Consider the following 22,550-nt stretch of genomic DNA (forward strand, 5'->3'; position numbering starts at 1 on the left):
TTGAACCTGGCCCCTCGGCAGTGAAAGGTCAGAGTCCTAACCACAAGACCACTGGACCAGGGGGGAATTCCCAAGGACACTTTTTTGTGTGTGTCTGTGTGTATTTATTGGCCAGCCAATGTTTTCTTGTTTGAAAATTAATAATTTCTTTTACTCATTTAACTATAATAATGATAACAGTAACATATGCATTCATTTTTTTTCAACAAACATTTATTGAGCACTACTATGTGCTAAGCACTATTTTAATTGCTAATGAGACAAACGTATGCCTCTGGGATGTAAGTTCCATGAGAAAAGAGAAGAATGCAGTGAAGAAGAAGTAAATAGTTAGGATGTCAGGGAGTGATATGGAGAAACATGAAGAGGAACAGGTAAGGTTAGGATGAAGAGAGAACAGGCTACAATTTTAAATAGGGTCTTCAAGGAAGGATTACTTAGGCAGGTGACATTTGAGCAAAGACATAAAGGAAATAGGGACCCAACCACGTAGATACCCGGGAAAAGCATTCCTAAGAAAAGGGAACATGCAGAAGCACATGTTATAAACAACAAGGTCCTACTGTAAAGCACAGGAAACTATAATCAATATCCTGTGATAAACCATAATGGAAAAGAACATGAAAAAGAGTGTGTATACATATGTATATATGTATATATATATATATATATATATATATGTATACACACACACACACACAACTGAGTCACTTTGTTGTATAGCAGAAATTAAACATAAAAACATTGTAAATTAACTATATTTCAATAAAATGAAGAAGCATGTTCAAAGAAGAACAAGGCCTGAGTAACCTGAAGAGACAGCAAAGGAGAGAGTAATAGGAGATGAAGTCAGGGAGCTAAAGGGTGGGGACACACGGAGGAGGGTCCTAAAATTTGGGTGATCACATACACTTTATTATCCAAGTTGGGACATTTTTAGAGTGAAAGATGGGAGGTATTAGTAGGTATTGTGAAGCGTGTGAAAGTGTTAATCTCTCAGTCGTGTCTGACTCTTCGCAACCCCACAGGCTGTAGCCCACCAGGCTCCTCTGTCCATGGGATCTTCCAGGTAAGAATACTGTAGTGGGTTGCCATTTCCTTCTCCAGGGGATCTTCCTGACCCAGGGATCAAACCTGGGTCTCCTGCATTGCAGGCAGATTCTTTACTGTCTGAGCCATCAGGGAGGTCCATTAATAGGTATTACACTGGGTCTATAGATAGAAGCTGCAAGTGTCCTGGGAAAACTGGGACATGGGATCATCCTACTTATAGACTACTATAAAGACTTTAGCTTTTAAGAACTCTGACTGAGATGGAAAGCTATAGAAAGATTTTGAGCAGTAACATGATATGATCTCATTTAGATAACTCATATTGCTATGCTGAGAACAGACTGAAGGAAAGCAGAAGCAGGATTAGGGAGGGGGGACCAGTTAGGAAGCTAACAGAATTAAATTCTAGGTCTTAAAACTCAACATTCAAAAAGCTAAGATCATGGCATCCGGTCCCATCACTTCATGGCAAATAGATGGGAAAAAATGAGAATAGTGAGAGTCTTTATTTTCTTGGGGCTCCAGAATCATGGCAGATGGTGACTGCAGTCATGAAGTTAAAAGATGCTTGCTTTTTGGAAGAAAAGCTATGACAAACCTAGACAGCATATTAATTAGTAGAGACATTACTTTGCCAACAAAGTTCTGAATCATTAAAGCTATGGTTTTTCCAGTGGTCATGTATAGATGTGAGAGTTGGACCATAAAGAAAGCTGAGTGCCGAAGAACTGATGCTTTTGAACTGTGGTGTTGGAGAAGACTCCTGAGAGTCCCTTGGACTGCAAGGAGATCAAACCAATCAATCCTAAAGGAAATCAGTCCTGAATATTCATTGGAATGACTTGATGCTGAAGCTGAAGCTCCAATATTTTGGCCACCTGATGTGAAGAACTGACTCATTGGAAAGGACCCTGATGCTGGGAAAGACTGAAGGCAGGAGAAGAAGCAGATGGCGTCATTCGGATGGCATCACTGACTGGATGGACATGAGACTCCCGAGCAAGCTCTGGGAGTTGGTAAAAGACAGGGAAGTCTGGCGTGCTGCAGTCCATGGGGTTGCAGAGAGTCAGACACAACTGAGCGACTAAACTGGACTGAACTGTGTAGGGAGTTCTGACCATAATAATAATTAGGCAAGAAGAAGAAATAAAAAGTAACCAAATTGAGAAGAATAAAATGAAGCTACAGTAATGAAAACACTGTGGTACTGGCAGAAAGACAGATATATACACCAATGAAACAGAATAGGAAAAGCAGATTTGGGATGGAAGTGGGGGAGAGTAAGAGTACAAAGTAAACTGAAGTGTGTTAAGTTTAAGATTCCCATTAGACATCTGTGAGGATAGTGAATTGGTGTGTGAGCCTGAAGTTAAGCTCTCTCTGTATTTGGTGGTTGTTAATGTAGAAGTGGTATTTAAAATTGTAAGGTTTTTTTTTTTTTTTTTTAGAAGAGGAAGAAGACCAAAGACTAAGTTCTGGGCACTCTAATGGTTAGCAATAGAGGAGATGAGAAAGGACCAGTGAAGGAAATTGTGAAGGAACAGTCAACAAAGCAAGAGGAAAACCAAGCAAATGTGATATCCGGAAAACATTTCAAGGGAAGAGAAATCAGTTTGTCTGATCCCTTGAGAGGGGTGGTAAGATGAGGACTATGAATTGACCATTCAGTTCAGAAACATATAGGCCATTGGGGACCTTGAAGGTTGCTCTGGTGAAGAGGTGGGGGCTAAAACTTCATTGTAGTGGGCTCAAGAGAAAACTGGAAGGAAAAACTTGGAAGTAGCAAATATAGAGCTAACTATATCTATTGAGAAGTTATGCTGTAAAGGGATAGGGAGAGACGGGGCAGTAGTTGAAGGCAGAAGTGGGGTCAAGGGAGAGCTTTTTCAGTATTATAGAAATACTAGCATGTTTGCATGCTGAATGATAAAGATCCAGTAAAGAGAGAAAAGATTGATAGATCAATCATAGGGCAGGCAGGACAATTAATTGCTGGAGCAATGTCCTTGAGTAGGTAAGGAGGGGATGGTGGCACCAAATACAGAAACACACACATACAGAGGGGGAGAGAGAGAGAGAGAATTCTCTGCTGGGAGCAGAGACCATTGATCTCAAATAATAGGAGAAAAGACAGAGTGTAAGGATACAAAGGCAGTTAGATTGGTAGATTAAGACGATAAGAGCTTAAGTGAAATAGGAAGAAAAGGCACAGCTGAGGGTGAGCATGGGGGAGGAGATATTAGAGTTCTGAAGACAAAGGTCATTGAGGACAGAGAATGGACCAGGGGAGCAGTGGAGCATGACTGTCAGTCAGCATTAAAGTTCCTCTTGATGACTGATGATTAATTTTAAATGAAACCAGTCAGCATGTTTTGCATCATTTTTCCCCCCAGAGATGTCCAGCAGTGCAGGTGCTGATGGACGTAGGAGGGGGCTGGATTTAACCAGCATTGCAGTTTGCCTAGGAGAGTAAGGTGGACTAAGAAAGGGCAAGGAAGTTGATTATAATGATTAACTGGTGTGTACAGTGAGATGTGAGATAGAGGAAAACATCTAAGTCTGCTAGGTAGGGAGCTAAATACGTGCATTATCTCATGTGCTCCTCAGAGTCGTCCCATGGAACTGCTTGGCCTCCTTCAGAGATGAAGAGGCTGAGATTTAGGAAGACTCAAGAATATCGGAGATATCAAGCGTATCTCAGAGATACTGCAGGTCCAGTTCCAGACCACCATCATATCACAATAAAGTTAGCCACATGAATCCTTTGGTTTCCCAGTGCACATAAAAATTATGTTTACACCATACCACAGTCTGTTAAGTGTGTAATAGCATGGTGTCATAAAAAAAATGTTCAAACCTTAATTTAAAAATACTTTATTGCTAAAAAATGCTAACCATCATCTGAAAATGTAAGGTTGCACAAAACTTTGTAAAAAAAAAAAAAAATGCAGTATCAGTGAAGCACAATAAAATGAGGTGTGCCTGTTTAACTTGCTCAAGGCTACCCAAGCAATAAATGACAGACCCTGCACTAGGCCCAAGAACACTGGTCTCCAAAGGTGCACTTAACCTTCCTACTATTTGCTTCAACTGGAGTATTAGCTGGTACTTTTAAATTGATGAATAAACAGAAAGGAAACTAACTTTGTCCAAAATATTTTTGTTAACATTTTTCAAATTTGTGTTAATTTTAAGATTTTGGTGTACAGAAAATTTTTAAAGTTTATAGCAAAATCTGTTTATTTTACCTTATCTTTAATTCCCTATCCATCCTGAGAGTAAACAATTACCTGTATTTTCTTTCAGCTTATTTATTACTTTTGACTCTTTAATCCATTAAGAATTAATTTGGTATGTGTTTTATGGTAAGATCCTGTTTTTTCTCTAGTTTGTCGGTTGTCCCAGAACTAGTTTTGAATAGTTTATCTTTTTCTTGATAATTTGTAATGCACTTTATCATATGTTATAATTTTATAAACATTTGGGTCTGTTTCTGGCCTTCCTATTTATCTTTGTATTTTTAAATCTGAAGAATGTTTTACCTTACAACTCTTCTTTCCCCAAAATTTCTTAGTCTTGCCTATTATTCTTTCAGATGCCCTTTAAAATTATTTTTTGAATTCCTAAAATATGTCACTGGAATATTAATTTTAGTGAGTTAATTTGGTAAGAATGGTAGGTAGGCCCACAGCATTCATTTTACACACAGCATGTCTCTACTCAACTCTTAATAAAATGGAATAATTTTTTCACTTAGACTTTATATGTTTGTTTAGAGATTATTTGTAGGTATTTTATGTTTTTATGACTATTAAGAATGGATCCTATTTTTTTCTAGTGTGTTTTCTAGCTGATTATTTCTAGTACATAAAAAGTTGCTGATTTTGGAAAATTTCTTATATGCCTCCACTTAAGCTGAAACTCCTAAATATTAGAACTTTTAGTTAATTCTCTTGGATTTTAAAAATAAAATAGAATATGACTGTAGAATCCTTGTAATATTGATAATTTTGCCTATTTTATAATAGCTTTATTTTTAATCTATATTTTATACTATGACTATAGTTACTAAAGCCCAAAAATGTTGAAAAGGTGCTAAAACACATATCCATAAAATTACTGTTAATGGGATGCTTCCAATATTTCACTCTAACATACAGTGTAATATTGGCTGTCAGTCTGAGACTGATATTCATTAGCCAGTTCAGGTCATTGCCTTGTAGGCCTAATTTTAAAAGTTGTTTTTAAAAATCAGGAATACATCTATTTGGGCATGGATTGATCTATTTGGGCTTTGAACTACCAAAGAGATAATGCATTTGTGTACTCATTGCTTTTTTATGAATAGATTTTTAAAAGTCATGTTTTTACAATTATAAACTATAATAATAAAGCACCCATATAATATGCATATAATAACTGCAGTAAAAGGCAATGATCATATCCTTAGTTTTTACATTAACAAAAAAAAGCTTTAAGTGCATTTTATACTTCAGTGTTTAAAAATTTAAATGTAAAAAAAAAAAATTTAAATGTCTATGTTTCAAACAACATTTTCACCAAGCTAGTATTACAAAGTATTTTAATTGAAAGGAATATCATCAAATGCCTGTTCCGTGCAAGAAAGCACTACAGTAAGGATAAAAAGATAAGCAAGGTGAGGTGCCTGGCCTCCCAGAGGCTTATGGACACGTGGAGTAGGGGAAGGGTGTGGGCAACTAGACAAGAACCCAACAGAGGCAAGGTATAAAAACAAGTACCAGAAGAGCACAGAGGAGTGAACAGTCAATGCCGGTGGGAAGGAAGTTGAAGGAGCATTTCCTGGAAGGCAGCAGGACCTGCTCTTTGCATGACAGGCAGCTAGTATCCAGCAGGGTAGGTAGAAAGGTGAGCCAGACAGGTTGCCCCAGTGGGGGAGATAAAGGTGCCGGGTAGATGAAGCTGTGTACCTGAGTCCCCAGTGAGAAAGTGTAAACTCTCTCAAGAATTCTAGTGGGTTTTAAGGTAACACTCAGAAGTGGGATCAGTGTGTCCGTAGGGGTATAAATATGTTAGAAGTATGGCAATATAAAGAAAAACTTCTGAGATAATCTGAAAAGCTCAAGATAAGGGTCTTGAAGCAATAAGGATTGTTTGCCAAGATGTTTCATCAAAGGTTCCTTTGAAAAATATTTAGATAGTAAATATTTATATTTGGGGATAATAAATTTTAGGAGATGATGCCAACGAGAAGCATATTAAAAACCAGTGGCTGCCGGTACTAGTGGCACACCAATGCGCTGGTGGTGTTAAAGGGTCAGTAGCTTGTCCCTTGCTGCTCCGAGAGGAGCTGCTCCTGGTGAGAGTATGGGCCCCAGGTCTTCGGGAGGAACTGTTTGCTATGTTATCATCTCAGCATGCCTCAAATGTGGTGAGATGCAGAGCTGACATTTATCTTCTGAGCTTATGTTAATACATTATCCCATCGGTGGCTTTTACCTTGCTCATTCCTGGAACTGAGATTCTGCTATTGCTGACCAGATGCACCCGTGGTTAAAGAGGCTACAACTGCATATTGTATTTAGGGAGGTATATATTAAGGGAAAGAACTGGTTTAAAAGGATCTCCAGATTGTTAGCTTGGATAGTCTTCTTCTGTGGTGCTGACTTCTCTTGGCTATGGGGCACACAAACCACCTCTACCAGCCTAACTAGTTTATGGTTTTCCTGATTTTCTTTTTACAAAAAGCAAAAAACAAACAAACAAAAAAAAACCCCTTAAGCCAGTCTTAGGGAACAGAAAGCTTAGTCAAGTGCTTACAAAGAGCACAACAAATGTGAATCATTTGATAGCCTGTGAGCCATAGCCGCTGAAATTGTAGCCAGGAGTGGCCTTGTTTCCTTCTTAAATGCTGACAGGCCATAGAGCCAGGCTGTCTGATCTCTTGATGCATTTCACTTGTAAATGCTATTAGTATCTGCCATCAATTCTTCTCAAAGCAGTGTATAAAATTTGCTGGGTAGGAATACTGGATATATTTGGTCATTTTGAATGAGCTGGTTTACTTATACACACACACAAGCCTGATAGTTTTATTAATTCGATGAATTTTTTAAAAATTTGGATAGTCTTTGTATTTGGAAGTTTAATCATTATATACGGATTTTCCAGTCCTTGACCAACATGTTTTCTAAAAATCTGGCACTTTACACACAAATAAACATAGTTTGAACTGTCAGGGTAAAGGCTTGATTTTACCTAAATTTGTTGGTTTCTGCACCAAATGCAAAAGTATTCTATTTACCAATAGTGGGAGCCAATTCAAGATTTACTAGGTGACCAGAGTAGGTTAAGCCTATGTAAACTAAGCATGTTATTTTTCTTCTTTTCTTGAATGAATTGAATTGAAGCGCTTTTTTGACTCAATCCTGTGCACGCCTAGGTATTAGTATCAGCCAGGTGGTGCCCCCTTGAACACAGGTTGGTGTCCTGTTGTAGAGCCCAGGTTGAGTATCTCAGGATAAGAGATGAGAGATCTCTAGGAACTAAAGTTCAGATCCAGGCTCACTGTAGGTTACCTGGGTGTGCGGGAGGGGCTGTATCATTTAGTTTCTCAAATTGTATGTTCCTCAACTTCAAGTTAGTATGAAAGACCCTTGAAGAGTCTTCTTAGCAGGGATCCAAGATATAATATTAACATTGTAAGTTGGTTTTGAAATCACCCTTGAATGATAGGACCCACCTATATAAGATCTTTGACCTATTAAGTGGTAAAGGCAGGACTGAAATGTCCCCTCCTAAAAGTTGAGTGTTTATTCTGATTTTGTGAAATTTGTAAGTAGGTACTGTTGACTTAACCATTTATACTTATAAGTTAGAAAAGTTTTCTACTATCTATGTTTTTTTAATATTATATCTGTAGTTTATACTTTGAAATAATTACCCAGTATTATTTTCCAGTTCATAATTGAGTAGTTACCATTCAGTGCAATGACTTCTAGGATTTGCGTAAACCTTAGCATCATCTGCTGGATTCTTAAACTGCAGTAGAAAACTAGTGTTATGTGAATAATTAGTACATGTTCCACTCAAATATTAATTTCAGAAAAGAAAGTATAAACTTAATTGGTATATTTAATAGGGCTGGTTTGAATCAATCTGCCTTTTTATTCCTTCCTCCCTCCAAAAAAGGCAAGATGTAATATGGAAGGAAATAAGTGACACCCATCAATCTCTCGGCTGTTTGTTAACACATTGTGTTGTGTGTTGGCTGACCACTGGCCTGTCCTATTGTCAGTTTTCTTCCTTGTATAAATGGTAAAATAGTCGATTTAAAATTTTCTGTAATATGGGATCCTTCTCTATCTTTTAAATTATTGTTGTAAAGTTAATCCAGATTATATGGTCCTTAAACGTAGGCAACACAAAAATAAACACTTTAGCTGGCATGGTCAGGTACAGGTGGAAGTTGGAAGCAAATTTTAGGATTCTACCTCCCATTAGCTGTGTGATACAAGCATTAACTTCCACCAATTAGGATCCGGTTTCTTCATCTGTTTAAAGGGAAAACAGATTTTGTCTAAAACATCTCAAAATCCTAATATTGAGTACTGCACAAGTGTTCAGTGATTTCAATAAAACTGTTCTTGTGTCAAAAAAAAATAAAAATAAAAATAAAAATCCGACAAACCTAATTCATTGAATTAATTAGGAAAAGTCTCTAGAAATGGTTTGTTTTTAAAAATAAGGAGCTTATCTTCAAGTCTGGTCCAGAGTTTGCCATATGGCAAGCATTTCTTAATAGCAAGGTCCATTTTAGTGTTTTTCCTCCTAGTCAGTCCTTTTCATCAGGAACAGCTTTAGTTTCTTCACAGGCTTATGGACGTTTTTCAATTCACCAAATAGGATGGGAATTTTATTAGAATGAAGTTATTATAACTTTGGGATTTTCTTCTTTCTCTATTGAACCTTTTGTTTTTTTCCCATATCTGAACCTGAAAATAAGATAAATGCCAAAGAAAATTAAATGAAAAAAAATGCCAAATTGACACAGAAAAACATTTTTCTAGTCAATGAGCAAGTAATTACTTTAAAAAGAACCTCATGAGTATAGCTAGCACTAGTATTCACGATTTTAGAGTTCCACTGAGGAAAGAGTAGAGTGGTAAGCATGAAGTTCTTAGTAAGTTAAAGTTGACATTGAAGTAGTTTTATCATTAGGAGAAACAACCTATCAAAACTGGGCATCTTTTGCTATATACATCCAGTCTGGATCACAATCCATTCACATATGGACTTATTTTTTATCATGGCTATGCACTAAAAACACATTATCTTATATAACGTCACAAAAGTCATATGAACTATTCCCATATAACAGATGGGAATACTGAGGTTTAGTGAAAACGAAGCAAATTGCCCAAGTTTGCAGTAGATTTGGGTTTTGAAGCCAGGCAGTTTCTCTCTAGAATCTAAACTTCTCTTGGACTTCCCTGGCGGCCCAGTGGTTGAGAATCCACCTGCCAATTCAGGGAGCATGGATTCAATCCCTGGCTGGGGAAGCTCCCAGGTGCTGCGGGGCAAATAAGTTCTAGAGCCACAACTGCTGAGCCAGCACTCTAGAGCCTGCAAGCCCCAGCTACTGAAGCCTGCGTGCCTACAGCCGTGCTCTGCAACAAGAGAAACCACTAGTGAGAAACCTGCATACCACAGCGAAGAGCAGCCATTGCTTGGCACATCTAAAGAAACCCTGCAGCAACGAAGACCCAGTGCAGACAACAATAAATAAATAGAAATAAATGAACCTTAAACTTCTACTACCGTACCACTGATCTTTTAAATGTTTGCCAGTCTGTGTTGTCATAGAAAGATACTTGATTTTTGTCCCTAGTTTCTGAATAGAGCTCCTAAATCCCTTGTAATTTTCTGAGAGACAAGGATAACAGGAGTGTCTTACCTCTTATTTTAATGAGGTGACTCTTGGTGAGTCCCTAGATAGCTTCACGATGGAGGCTGGTTTCCAGAAAGACTGAGCCTTGACTAGAAGCCTGGAACTTTCAGCCCACCCTCCAGCCCCCAGAGAAGGGAGAAGGGCTGAGGTTATTTCAATATTGATCATGCCTGTGTGGTGAAAAACCTCCATAAAATCTCCTAAACATTTACTGGGGTCTGGAGAGCTTCTGAATTGGCAAACACATCCATGTGCCGGGATGGTGATGCTCCCCAACTCCACAGGACAGAGACTCCTGTGCTCTGGACCCTTCTGGACCTCACGTTTTCCCCTAGCTGTTCATTTGTGTTGTTTATAACAAACGGGTAATAGTAAGTAAAATGTTTTCCTGAGTTCTGTGCATCATTCTAGCAAATTCCTGAATGTGAGGAGGGGGGTTGTGGAAACACCAGACTTTGTAGTCAAGTTGGACGTGTTGCAGCTCAGGGCAGGCTGCCCCCAAACATGCCACAGTGGCATATTGATTATTTTGCATTTTGATTTTGTTTTTGCTTTTGGTCACGCAGCATGTGGGATCTTAGTTTCCCAACCAGGGACTGAACCTGAGCTCTCAACAGTGAAGGCATTAAGTCCTAACCACTGGACTGCCAGGGAAGTCCCCATTATGATTATTTTTAATTCAAGTTGCTTGTGAAGGAGCCAATGCAGAAGGAAGCTCTGGCCTCCTCTGTGCCCCCGAAAGCAGGACATAAATTCCTCTTGGAAAAGGCCCACTCCCCACATAGGGAGGTAGAAGGACACCTTTATTACCAGAGATGGAGAATCCAGGGCAGGGCCAAAAAATCTGTATAAATAAATCTTGCTGTTTCTTTACTAATTTACCACCCAGGCCCACACTTTATTTAAATTCCTTACTAATTAAGTACCAAAGTTCATGTCTTTGGGAAACTCCAGAAGATAGTGAGGGACAGGGAAGCCTGGCATGCTGCAGTCCATGGGGTCGCAGAGTCTGACACTACTTGGCGACTGAACAACAATAACAATTAAGCACTCAAACTAAATTTCTTTGTCCTATCAATTCCTCTCAGTTTTGTTGTTTCTCTGTCTAAAAAGTGTAAAAGCTGTCTGCTTTGGCCATGTCTGCAGTCCTCTTTCTGAGAGATCTCTGTATGCATGAATTAAAATGTGTTTTTTTCCTCTTAACTTGACTTGTGTCAGTTTTATTATTAGTTCAGCCACAAGAACTTAAAGGGGTAAGGGAGTAAATTTCCCCCTTCCCAACAGCCAGAAATGTGGATAAGCTTGGGGACCCATTACTTGTGACTGGCAGCTGAAGAGTAAGCTGTCTTATGGGACTAAGCCTTTAACCTGTAGAGTCAGATGCTGCTGCCGCCAGATGCTAGTCCTGGGTAATTAGTGTCATAACTGGATGATATTATAGGACATTTATTTGGTGTCAGAATTGGTTGATATCAGGAAGAAACCCTCACACAATCTCATAGGCCAAAAAATGATATTGCATTAAAAATTTTTTTTATTAATGTGGACAGGTATTTCCTTTTCATATACTTATTTGGCCCTGAAATGTTCTTTTCTATAAACTGCTTGTTCATGACATTTGCTGGTTTTCTTACTGAGTTGTTGGTCTTTTTCCCACTGATTGCTAAGAGCTTCTTGTATCTTATCAACTCTATGTCATATCTTAAGTTTATTAGCTCTGTCTAGTGTGTTGCAAATATTTTCCCCCTGGTTTGTCGACCTTTGTTCTAATTTATGGTTTTACTTTTGCTGTACTGACAATATCTAAAATTGCTTAATCAAATATGTCGATCTTTTCCTTAATGGTTTTTTGTTTTTCATATCACACTCAGAAAGGCCTTCTTTAAGGTTATAAAGTATTTATGTTTTATTCTGGTACATTTATGACTTTATATTTTTAGGTCTCAATTTTTAATCTTTCTGGAATTTATCATGATATATTTTGAAGTAGGATTTAAACTTTTTATGTAGCCAAAATGGCTAGTTGAATATTCTAACACTTTTTACTGAATAATCTAACTTTTCCCCACTGATTTTGAAGTGCTACTTGTTATCTCACACTGAATTCTCTTATTGTATTCAGTTTAATTTTGAACCCTATCCCATTCCAGTGATTTCTTTTTCTGTACCATTATCATACTGTTTTAATTACCATTGCTTAATAATATGCTTTATTATCTGATAGTGATACTCTCCTCTTGTTACTCTTCCTTTTCAGAACCTTCCTGTTTAACTATCATGTTTATTCTTTTTTTACACATATAATTTTTTAAAGTTCCACTTACCCTTTCACTTTCTGCATCTGCTCTAGGGTCTCTGGTAGAGTCCTTCCAAAACTTTCGGGGAAAAAAAGAGTGATAATTCCGATCAGGACAGTCAGGCTCCCCATGAGGATGTAGGGCAGAACTCTGTTGTAAGCACCTGTAAGACACAGTTAGATGTAGGGACTCTCCAGATGCTCTTGAGAATCACTTAGTAATGGTGGCACACAGTTTTAAATCTGAATACTTACAGAAGAAAAAAAGTGTGCAAAATACACAGTTTCTGTTTGGCAGATGTCATTGCCTCTGAATTTCCATAATCATTCACTCTTGATCTTGCATTATCAAAAGATCTTTCATGTCAACTGGTATTCTCTAAGCTGCTACTTAATCAGGTGTGATAGATGTTCTTTTGATAGAAATCTTTGCCTACCAAAGTTCTCTTAAGGTAAAAGTCACTGGAGATGGGGGATGGGAGGACACCACAGGGAAAGAGGTAGATCAGGATGTTGCAGGGACGGGTACTGGCTATGATGACTGATATGACCTTTGCATTTGCCCAGACCAGTAGGCTGCTGTAGAAAGCTAGGTCCACAGAGCTGTGAGACTCTCAAAGAAAATCTAAGTAATATATTCAATCCAATTTAAATCAATAAATGTCAGGCACTGTGGTTTCTTTCTGCAGCATTTATATACTTGGTTTTATATGTAATTGGAAGAACCACTCCACCTCTTTATCTGGTGTTACTCGAACAGGAGAATAATAGATCTTCATCTTGCTTCCCTTCTACATACAGAGATTACAGAGGAATAACACAACCAAGAATTTTATTTGACAAAAAAAAATATAAATCATTAATAAAAAATAAAAAAAACAAAAAAATATATAAATCTTGAAGCTTCTCCAAGGCCTCTGCTGTCACCAATAGGAGCTGCGACTGTGGAATAGAAAGCTCTTTCTCAGACTCCTGCATTTCTTATGTAAGTGGTCCACCATTAGACCACATGAGCATGGTTTGAAAGCATAGGGAAGATGAAAAGACATTCTACATAATAATGTACTTTCTCAGGTATTCAGGGCAGCTGTGTGGAAAATGTCTCTCTTTCTCTGTAAGGTTTTAGAGTGTACCTTTTCTGAGAATTCACATATGTCTTTGCGGATGTATGTGTGTGTGTTTGAACCAGTAGTAACTAGGAAGAATAAGGAACTGCATCTCCATCTCTCACCAATAAAGTTCTTATGAGGTTTAGACTTCGAGTGCTAGAACCTACATACACTGAACATCTCATGTAAGCCCTTCTGATGGATAAATATGATCACATAAAAGCCAAAGTTCCTACACTGCAAAAAAAGTCATGAAGTCAAAATGGAAATGATAAACTAGGAAAAAATATTTACAGTATATATACAGAGGGCTAATTTTTTCAATTACAAAAAGCTCCCCCACTCAAAATATAAGCCATTAGAAAGATGGGAAAAGACATGGACAGTCAGATATCTTAAAAATAATGTCAATAAATATATGAAAAAATGTTCAACCTCATTCATAGTTGAGAAAGAAATGAAAGCAACAATGATATCCATTTTTCACACAACAAATTATCAATGACTAAAAAATTGGATGATTCCCATTGTTGGTGAAGATGTGGAGAAACAGACACTCTCATATATTGAGAGTTGGATTGTAAACTGGTATAGTATTCAGAAGTCAATTTGGCAATATCTATGAAATTTTTAAATTGCTCCAGCAGTCCATTGGTCCATATATACAAAGGCTGTGGGGGTGTAGGGGAATGTTCACTACAGTGTTATTTGCAATAACAAAAACTTGGAAATGGTCTAAATATTCATTCATGAACCTAGTTAAATAAATTATGTGTACACATATATTAGAAGTCTATGTACTAACTAAAAAGAAGAAAAAAGAACTACATACATACCAATTAGACCACATGAGCATGGTATGAAACTATAGGGAAGATGAAAGGTGAAGATGAAAACTATACATACACCAATCAGGAAAGATATTCTGATACAATGTTAAGTTTAAAAAAGTCATGAAACAATATTTATGATATAATGTTGTGTATTTAAAAATGTGTGTGTGTATTGTACAAAACGAAACGTCTGGAGGACTACTCAGCAAATGTCAGTATCAGTTCCTCTGAGGGCTGTGATTCAAGGAACTGAGAGAGTACAGGTGATCTTGTACTCTTTCTAGTATTTTCTGTGCTGTTTGCATTTTTCACGACAAAAAGTCCATTACTTATAGATATATTTTTAAAAAAGGATAGACTGATAAGATGCATCTCACCTAGGTAAACAAAGTAGGGAGCAATGATGCTGCCCACTCTGGAGGCCATGGAGGTGACCCCCACTGCCATGTTCCTGACCAGGGTTGGGTAGAGCTCTGCAGTGAAGACATACAGCATGGCAAAGGCAGAAGTGACCCCAAATTTTCCCAACATGGCCAGACCAATGGACAAGAAGTTGTAATCTGGAAAAGAGACCCAGTGTAAACAGAGGTACTTTTAGAAACAATACTTACTTAACAGTTGCCTGTTTTGTCCTTATTGCTTATATAGGAATGTTTTATAATATGTTTCATATATAAATATTTTATAATGTAAAGATATTCCCCAAATTACACTTCTTCTTCAAAGTCTTACTAACTGGACCTAGAAAAAGATGGAGAGTGAAGGGTGCTTTGAGCTTCACTCTTCTGTCATTCTAGATCATTTATGCATTCCGTGACCTTATCTACACTTTAATTACAACAGTTTCATAGTCAATTGTTAGCTTGTTAATGAAGTTAAGTTTAATCTTTGAAGAGAAGAACCAATCCTTTTATCTTACTTATTATTATTGAGATATATACTTCTATGTATAATACTATATATCAATAATCTGTTGACTTAATGCTGTAACAATATGAGAAACTTGGACATAAGAGGAAAAGTAGAAAACCTTTGTAACTACTTAAAGTTTACAGACCATAAAAATCACTGAATTTATACTGAAACTGGCATGTACTACCAACTCTTAACACTTGTATATATACATCAATCAGAGAGAAGGTTTAAAAGTACCAAGAAATTAGCACTCAGGTTTATGACTCAAAGAAAGGTTTGAGGGATTAGGTGAAAGTTTCTATGAAGGGGATGTACTGCGAGCATTACTCTTCTTCTGGTGGTGATTTCTGATTCTCTGAGGCTAACCCTTCCGTTTGAAGGGACTAATTTTGAACAAAGGAAATCACAGAGTTAGCTATCGCTCCTGTAACTGACTTATGAATGGTTTATTATGTAAGTGACAGTAAGTGAAAGTGAAGTCGCTCAGTCGTGTCCGACTCTTTGCGACCCCATGGACTATACAGTCCCTGGAATTCCCCAGGCCAGAATACTGGAGTAGGTAGACTTTCCCTTCTCAGGGGATCTTCCCAACCCAGGGATCGAACCCAGGTCTCCCGCATTGCAGGCACATTCTTTACCAGCTGAGCCACAAGGGAAGACCATTTATTATGTAAAAGCTACATAAATAGGGAACAGGGACTAATAATTAGGGCTTCCCTAGTAACTCTGATGGTAAAGCATATGACTGCAATGCAGGAGACCCAGGTTTGATCCCTGGGTCAGGAAGACCCCCTGGAGAAGGGAATGGCTACCCACTCCAGTATTCTTGTCCATTCTTGCCATGGACAGAGGAGCCTGGTGGGCTACAGTCTATGGTGTCGCTTGCAAAGAATCAGACACGACTGAACGACTAAGCACACATGCACACATGACTAATAACTAGCCTGGTCGAGGTGTGGATCTTTTCTGGTAAGTTGTTAATATTGCATAGCTTCTTACCTGCAGGTACCAACTGAATTAAGAGAAGCACACTTCCTCCAAAGAACAGTACTCCAGCTATGACATAACGTCTGGGTAGGGTTCGAAGTAGCAGCCAGGCTGCAATGTAGGCTGGAACTTCAATCAAGGCAGAGAAGAAACAGTTCAGGTAGGGATCTCCGTGTAAATTAGGAGTATTGAGAGAGAGAGCAAAGTAACCCACTGAGGTTAACATCCTGGAAGTCAAAAGACAAAAATGACAAAAGGATGGCTTGAGTCACTTTACAATTTCATGATGGTTAGGAAGTTGTCCATATCTTGGTATCTTACAAGTAGTGACTAGCCACATAGGGCTATTTAAAAGTATAAATTAAAATCAAATAAAATTTAAAATTTCATCCCTCACTTTGGCACTAGCCACACTTCAATTCCTTAGTAGCCACATGGAGCTAGTGGCTACTATAATGGACAACAGAGATATAAAATGTTTTTATTATTGAAGAAAGTTATGTTGGACAGCACTAAGTCTAAATATACAAATATTCAACAATTACCTACCCTAATCTAGCTAATTTCAGGTTTCAGTAGAATAGCTTGTACAATACATTCTCATCCCCTTAGAGATATTATTTGAAGAAAGACTGTCACATCAGTGAACATAAAATCCATATTTCATTCTCCCCCCCCCAAAAAAAGAAAAAGATACATAGGTAATACTGTGGGATCCACTTACAGTAAATTCCAATTGACTTAGTAAAACTCACTTTAGGGAAAAAAATGAGTCTCACTCATAATGCTTCAAGGTATCACAGAATGCACATTGCATATCCCGCCATTATAGTTAACTTCCACATAAAAGCTTTTCTGTGGAAAAAACACTAAGTTATATATAACACTACGCAGACTCCTCTGTGGAGAAATTTGCTTATTATCAACATGACTGAAAAGCAGAGAACATCTGAAAAATATTTTCAGGAACACTGTTGGATCTTCTTATACATACTCTACTAGGTTGGATAGCACAAGGGCTAATCCAAAACAAAACACGAAACTTTATTCCTCTAGGATCTTAGTGATTCTCACATTTGATAATAACAGCAGCATGAATAAAACTAATGACTACTTTATTGTTGGCCCAATAGTACCCCTTCTCAAGATATATTTGCATCCGTGATACCTGCTGACATATAAGAACTAAGTAGGTCCATTGTGAGGAAAGCCACGTGTCCAGGACACACTTGCTTAATTCAGGGGCATAAACTCTGTTATTGATGACTTCTAATTGTAATACAAGGTGGCTCTAAAATTAGACTAGCTGCAGCGTGAGCCTGGTAGTTCTGATTACCGTCGTTTTTTGTGCTGCCATCATGGAGTAGGCATGTTCTTTTCTTTCTGCCTTCTTCCTAATTTCTTGGCAGATATATTATTAACTCTTACCTACAAAGTCAGTTCATTATTTATGTGCCTTAAAAATCACCCAGTAAACTTCTATTAGCAAGTGTAAAAAGCTTGTCAAAACTCCAAGTCAGGCAATGGGGACTCAGGGTATTCTAACCTCACTGATTAATTGCCTGTACAACTTCTGGAAGCCGGAGCTGAGTTAGCATCTCAGCCTCAGGCATCAGGGATAGCATTAGTTTTAATCCCAGTAACTTTAGGAGGGGCAGGGGACCCTCTCCATGTGGGTCAAATTTCCCTTTAAATATTGTTCCCTTTGACAATTTTTTCAGTATCCAGTTCCATAAATCAAGTTGAAAGTGCAAGTTGCTCAGTTGTGTCCAATTCTTTGCCACCCCATGGACTATACAGTCCATGGAATTCTCCAGGCCAGAATACTGGAGTGGATAGCCTTTCCCTTCTCCAGGGGATCTTCCCAACCCAGGGATCAAACCCAGGTCTCCCGCATTGCAGGTGAATTCTTTACCAGCTGAGCCACAAGGGAAGCCCAAGAATATTAGAGTGGGTAGCCTATCCTTTCTCCAGGGGATCCTCCCAACTCAGGAACTGAACCGGGGTCTCCTGCATTGCAGGCTAAGAGCAATGCAGTTTTACCAACTGAGCTATCAGAGAAGCCCTTAAATTAAGTTAAGGGCTTTCCAAATAACTTAGATTCTAAAATTCTAATTTTGTCTCAGGAGGACCCAGGCCTTGACCCTGTCCCTTGAATGAAAGAAAATCAGCTCTATATTTACATGCTGTATGTCACATTTCCAGATCTCTTATTACTTACCATAGCAGCAAAGACATAATGGTTATTGTAGCAATGTTCCAAGTCCTAAACAGGTCCAAAATGAAAACTTTCTGCTGCTTCAGGGGGAGTTGCTCCTGTTGCTAAAGTAATGCACACAACCATGAGATTAAGAGATGATGAGGAAGTATCTTTGGCTATGACAGTATGTTCTTTTTTTTTTTTTTTTTTTTAAATCTTTTTTTTTTATTAGTTGGAGGCCAATCACTTCACAACATTTCAGTGGGTTTTGTCATACATTGATATGAATCAGCCATGGATTTACACGTATTCCCCATCCCGATCCCCCCTCCCACCTCCCTCTCCACCCGATTCCCCCGAGTCCTCCCAGTGCACCAGGCTGGAGCACTTGTCTCATGCATCCCACCTGGGCTGGTGATCTGTTTCACCATAGATAGTATACATGCTGTTCTTTTGAAATATCCCACCCTCACCTTCTCCCACAGAGTTCAAAAGTCTGTTCTGTATTTCTGTGTCTCTTTTTCTGTTTTGCATATAGGGTTATCGTTACCATCTTTCTAAATTCCATATATATGTGTTAGTATGCTGTAATGTTCTTTATCTTTCTGGCTTACTTCACTCTGTATAAGGGGCTCCAGCTTCATCCATCTCATTAGGACTGGTTCAAATGAATTCTTTTTAACGGCTGAGTAATATTCCATGGTGTATATGTACCACAGCTTCCTTATCCATTCATCTGCTGATGGGCATCTAGGTTGCTTCCATGTCCTGGCTATTATAAACAGTGCTGCGATGAACATTGGGGTGCACGTGTCTCTTTCAGATCTGGTTTCCTCAGTGTGTATGCCCAGAAGTGGGATTGCTGGGTCATATGGCAGTTCTATTTCCAGTTTTTTAAGAAATCTCCACACTGTTTTCCATAGTGGCTGTACTAGTTTGCATTCCCACCAACAGTGTAAGAGGGTTCCCTTTTCTCCACACCCTCTCCAGCATTTATTGCTTGTAGACTTTTGGATAGCAGCCATCCTGACTGGCGTGTAATGGTAAAACACTCTCCGACATAAACCACAGCAAGATCCTCTATGACCCACCTCCCAGAATATTGGAAATAAAAGCAAAACTAAACAAATGGGACCTAATGAAACTTAAAAGACAGCCCTCAGATTGGGAGACAGTATGTTCTTAATGCGTGTAATTCACTTCACTTTGAACATGCTTAGAAGTCCGGAATTTGCATGGAATAAGAGCATCTAAATATAGGATGCTTATTCTAACATTTAAAAATGTTTATGGCCCATTTTAGGCAGAAACCTTTAAAACATAAAAATTAGCTTCACTATCTCTTTATGTAAAGCCTGACTGCTGACATAGATTTGCCTTGACTCATGGGCATCACTATGGGTGACCTTAATCACACTGAACCTTGGGGCCTATTGAGTGGGTAGGGCCATATAGCCCCAAACTACCTTGAGGTTCATACTTTTCCTGTTTTTGTCTCAGTGTTAGAACACACTTGGGTTAACTAGGGGACCTTGAAAAAGTTACTATTTATCCTCTGTGAGCCTCAGTTTACCTCTCTGTAAAATGCGTATCATAATTAAATAAGAGTTGAGAAGTTTAAATGAGGTCATATATATAAATCTTAACATAGTACTTGAACCATGGTAAACACCCCATACACTTTAACCATTATTTTAATTACTGCACCATTGAGGAAAACACGTAAGCTGTTGATGGTTGGTGGTATTCTTACTGTTGTTAATGGACTTCCTTCCCTTGCTTTTAATCTACTGAAATTAACTTTTCATGTGTTAGGAATCCAGATAATCAAGCTTATTAGAATCGGAACTATACTATTTGCATTAGCCAAGACAAGGATACAATCCAAGTGCCCATCAACAAATGATTGGCTTAAGATAATACGGTATATATACAATGGGATATTGGTCATAAGAAAGAGTGAAATATTGCCATTTGCAACAGGAGAATATTTCACTCAATGAAGTAAGTCAGAGGGAGAAAGACAAATAAGATATCATTTATATATGTAATAAAAATGCAAATGAATCTACATAAAAAACAGAAATAGATTCACAGACATAGAAAACAAACATGGTTATCAAAGGGAAAAGGAAGGAGGGTCAGAGGGATAAACTACGTGTATGGGATTAACAGATACAAACCACTATACATAAAATAGATAAGGAACAAGGAGTATTTACTATACAGCATAGGGAAATATATTCCATATCTTTTCATAACCTATAATAGAAAATAATCTGAAAGAATAACTGAATCACTTTCTTGTACACCTGAAACTAATACAATATTATAAATCAACTATACTTCAATTTTTAAAAAAAGGAATTGAAACTAAAAGAGTTACAAGGCTCTGAGGTGGAGAGTCTCTTCAGGATAAAGTTAAACTCTGTGACTCTGTGCGTGTATTCAGTCAGAGGCCGAGGAAAGAACTTCCACAATGAAGGAATTAAGAGTGCCAGACCTGCCCTTGTAGTAGCTGCTTCCCAAATATTAGCATCCTTCTTTTCGAGAACAATCAGGCACCTCCTCATGCAGCTGACAGTCATGTTACCTTTCTGATTCTGCACTATCTGGAGTGAAAACCTCAAGAATATGCCTCTGGCAGTATTACCCAGTTATCACAAAGAAGAAAGTCCCTGTGTAAACTGCTGGGGACTAGCAGTCCTTCTGAAAGTTTTCCGGGAGTGGTACCACGTACAGACAGGACCTGGGGATCAGGCCTATGCTGGCAATTGGCACTTCCACAGGGTCTTTGTGAAAATGCAGATTTCCAGGTCCCACATTGGGTTTGCTTAGTCTGAATCTTTCCTGGGGCTCAAGGGCCTGGGAATCTGTAAGTTTTAAAAGCTCTTTGGGTAATGGTGATAAGCAGCCAGATTTGGAAACCTCAGGAAAAGAACATTTCTGTATCCCGTGCTTGTCCCTGGCCTGTATGGAGCCGCCAAAATGCCTTTGGACCAGGCACCATGAGAAGGCTGAAGGTGCTTCAGAAAGGAAGCCAAAGAAACCCAAGATAGTGTTTGAAGATGGCATGACATGGTTTTTCTTCCTGTCCAAGTCAATGCCACTACCCTTAACATGAGATGAGAAAGAACTGTTAAAAGCATGCATTTTGGCACCAGAGTGAAACTTCTAGCTGTAAAATCCTGGGCAAATAATTTAACTTTTCAACTAAGAAGAACTATGCCTCAGTTACCTCTCCTGTGAAATGGGCCTATAATAATATGTACTAGCAATGACTGGCATAGCATCAAATGAGCTGAACAATGTGCCTGGCATCTGGTAGGCTCTTTATTACCATTCCGAGCAGTTTGCATTTGTTGGCACAGGGCCCTATATATCCTCCTTCAGAGGACCCTACCTGGGAGGTGAATAGGGAGGTGACTGGGCCTCAGGAAAGCACAAGCTCCCTTTTCCTCCTCGGGTTTGTTCAGCTGAGGTTCAATATGCCTCATGGCAGGAAGAAAGCATGTGTTTGACACTGGACTTTGTTCTCATTTGTCTATATAACTATGTATCTGAAATGTTTTATGATTGCTTTCATCCACATAGGCTTTATCTCTACCACTAGACTCTAAGGTCCTCAAAGCAGAAGTCAGACCACGTATCCATTAAACATCAAAAAAACATTCAGCACAGCCCTGAGATCCAGAAGTGTTAGACACTCCCAGTGTTATTTTTGCATCCAGTTAAATTGACCAAGGCTGGGAATGGAATTCTTGATCCGAAGAGCAAGGGATTAAGACATATTTTTCCTGGCAGCCCTCTGAAAGCTTGGGCTCACGGCCACTGTAATTAATCCTCCAGCCATCACCAAGGTGTCTGCTTCCGTAAAAGGTTCCAAAGGCCAAGAAGGAGGATAGAGTACTGGCAAGCTCGTCACCATCCAAAGTCCTGGGGTGGCCAGGGACACAGATGTGAGCATGAGGCAAGCATACAGACTAAGAGGTATATAGTCTTCTTGGGGTGTTCTGAGCAGTCTCTGACCCTTCTAGCCGTGAGTGCCCCTGCCCTATCATTTAAGTGTCCTCCCTGGTTTGGACCGGCCTCTTCAGCCCTGAATCACTTTGCTCTCTTTGCTGGCTCACCCTGTTTGCTCCTTGGGGACTTCCTTCCTCACCTCACCACTTATCTTCCATCTAATTCTCTTAACACTCTGGGTTATACTCTATGCTCCTTATGTGTC

General features: G+C 38.6%; 1 protein-coding gene across 4 annotated transcripts in view; it reads right to left on the reverse strand.

Moving 5' to 3' along the window:
• Positions 1-7,110: 7,110 nt before the first annotated feature.
• SLC22A4 (solute carrier family 22 member 4) overlaps positions 7,111-22,550 on the reverse strand; it is a 42,731-nt gene continuing 27,291 nt past the window's right edge. For 2 of the 4 annotated variants that reach the window (XM_061150805.1, XM_061150804.1), the window contains exons 6-10: positions 18,344-18,444; positions 16,135-16,349; positions 14,598-14,780; positions 12,307-12,442; positions 7,111-9,026 (exon numbers count right to left, since the gene is read on the reverse strand). In XM_061150805.1, coding sequence (XP_061006788.1) covers positions 8,951-9,026; positions 12,307-12,442; positions 14,598-14,780; positions 16,135-16,349; positions 18,344-18,444 — 711 coding nt within the window. In that variant the 3' untranslated portion in view covers positions 7,111-8,950. Of the gene's footprint in view, positions 9,027-12,306; positions 12,443-14,597; positions 14,781-16,134; positions 16,350-16,846; positions 16,978-18,343; positions 18,445-22,550 lie in introns of those variants that run through there. The other 2 variants (XM_061150806.1, XR_009694115.1) reach the window with 2 other exon arrangements.

Source organism: Dama dama, chromosome 9 (assembly GCF_033118175.1).
Source record: "Dama dama isolate Ldn47 chromosome 9, ASM3311817v1, whole genome shotgun sequence".
Taxonomy (NCBI): Eukaryota; Metazoa; Chordata; class Mammalia; order Artiodactyla; family Cervidae; genus Dama; species Dama dama.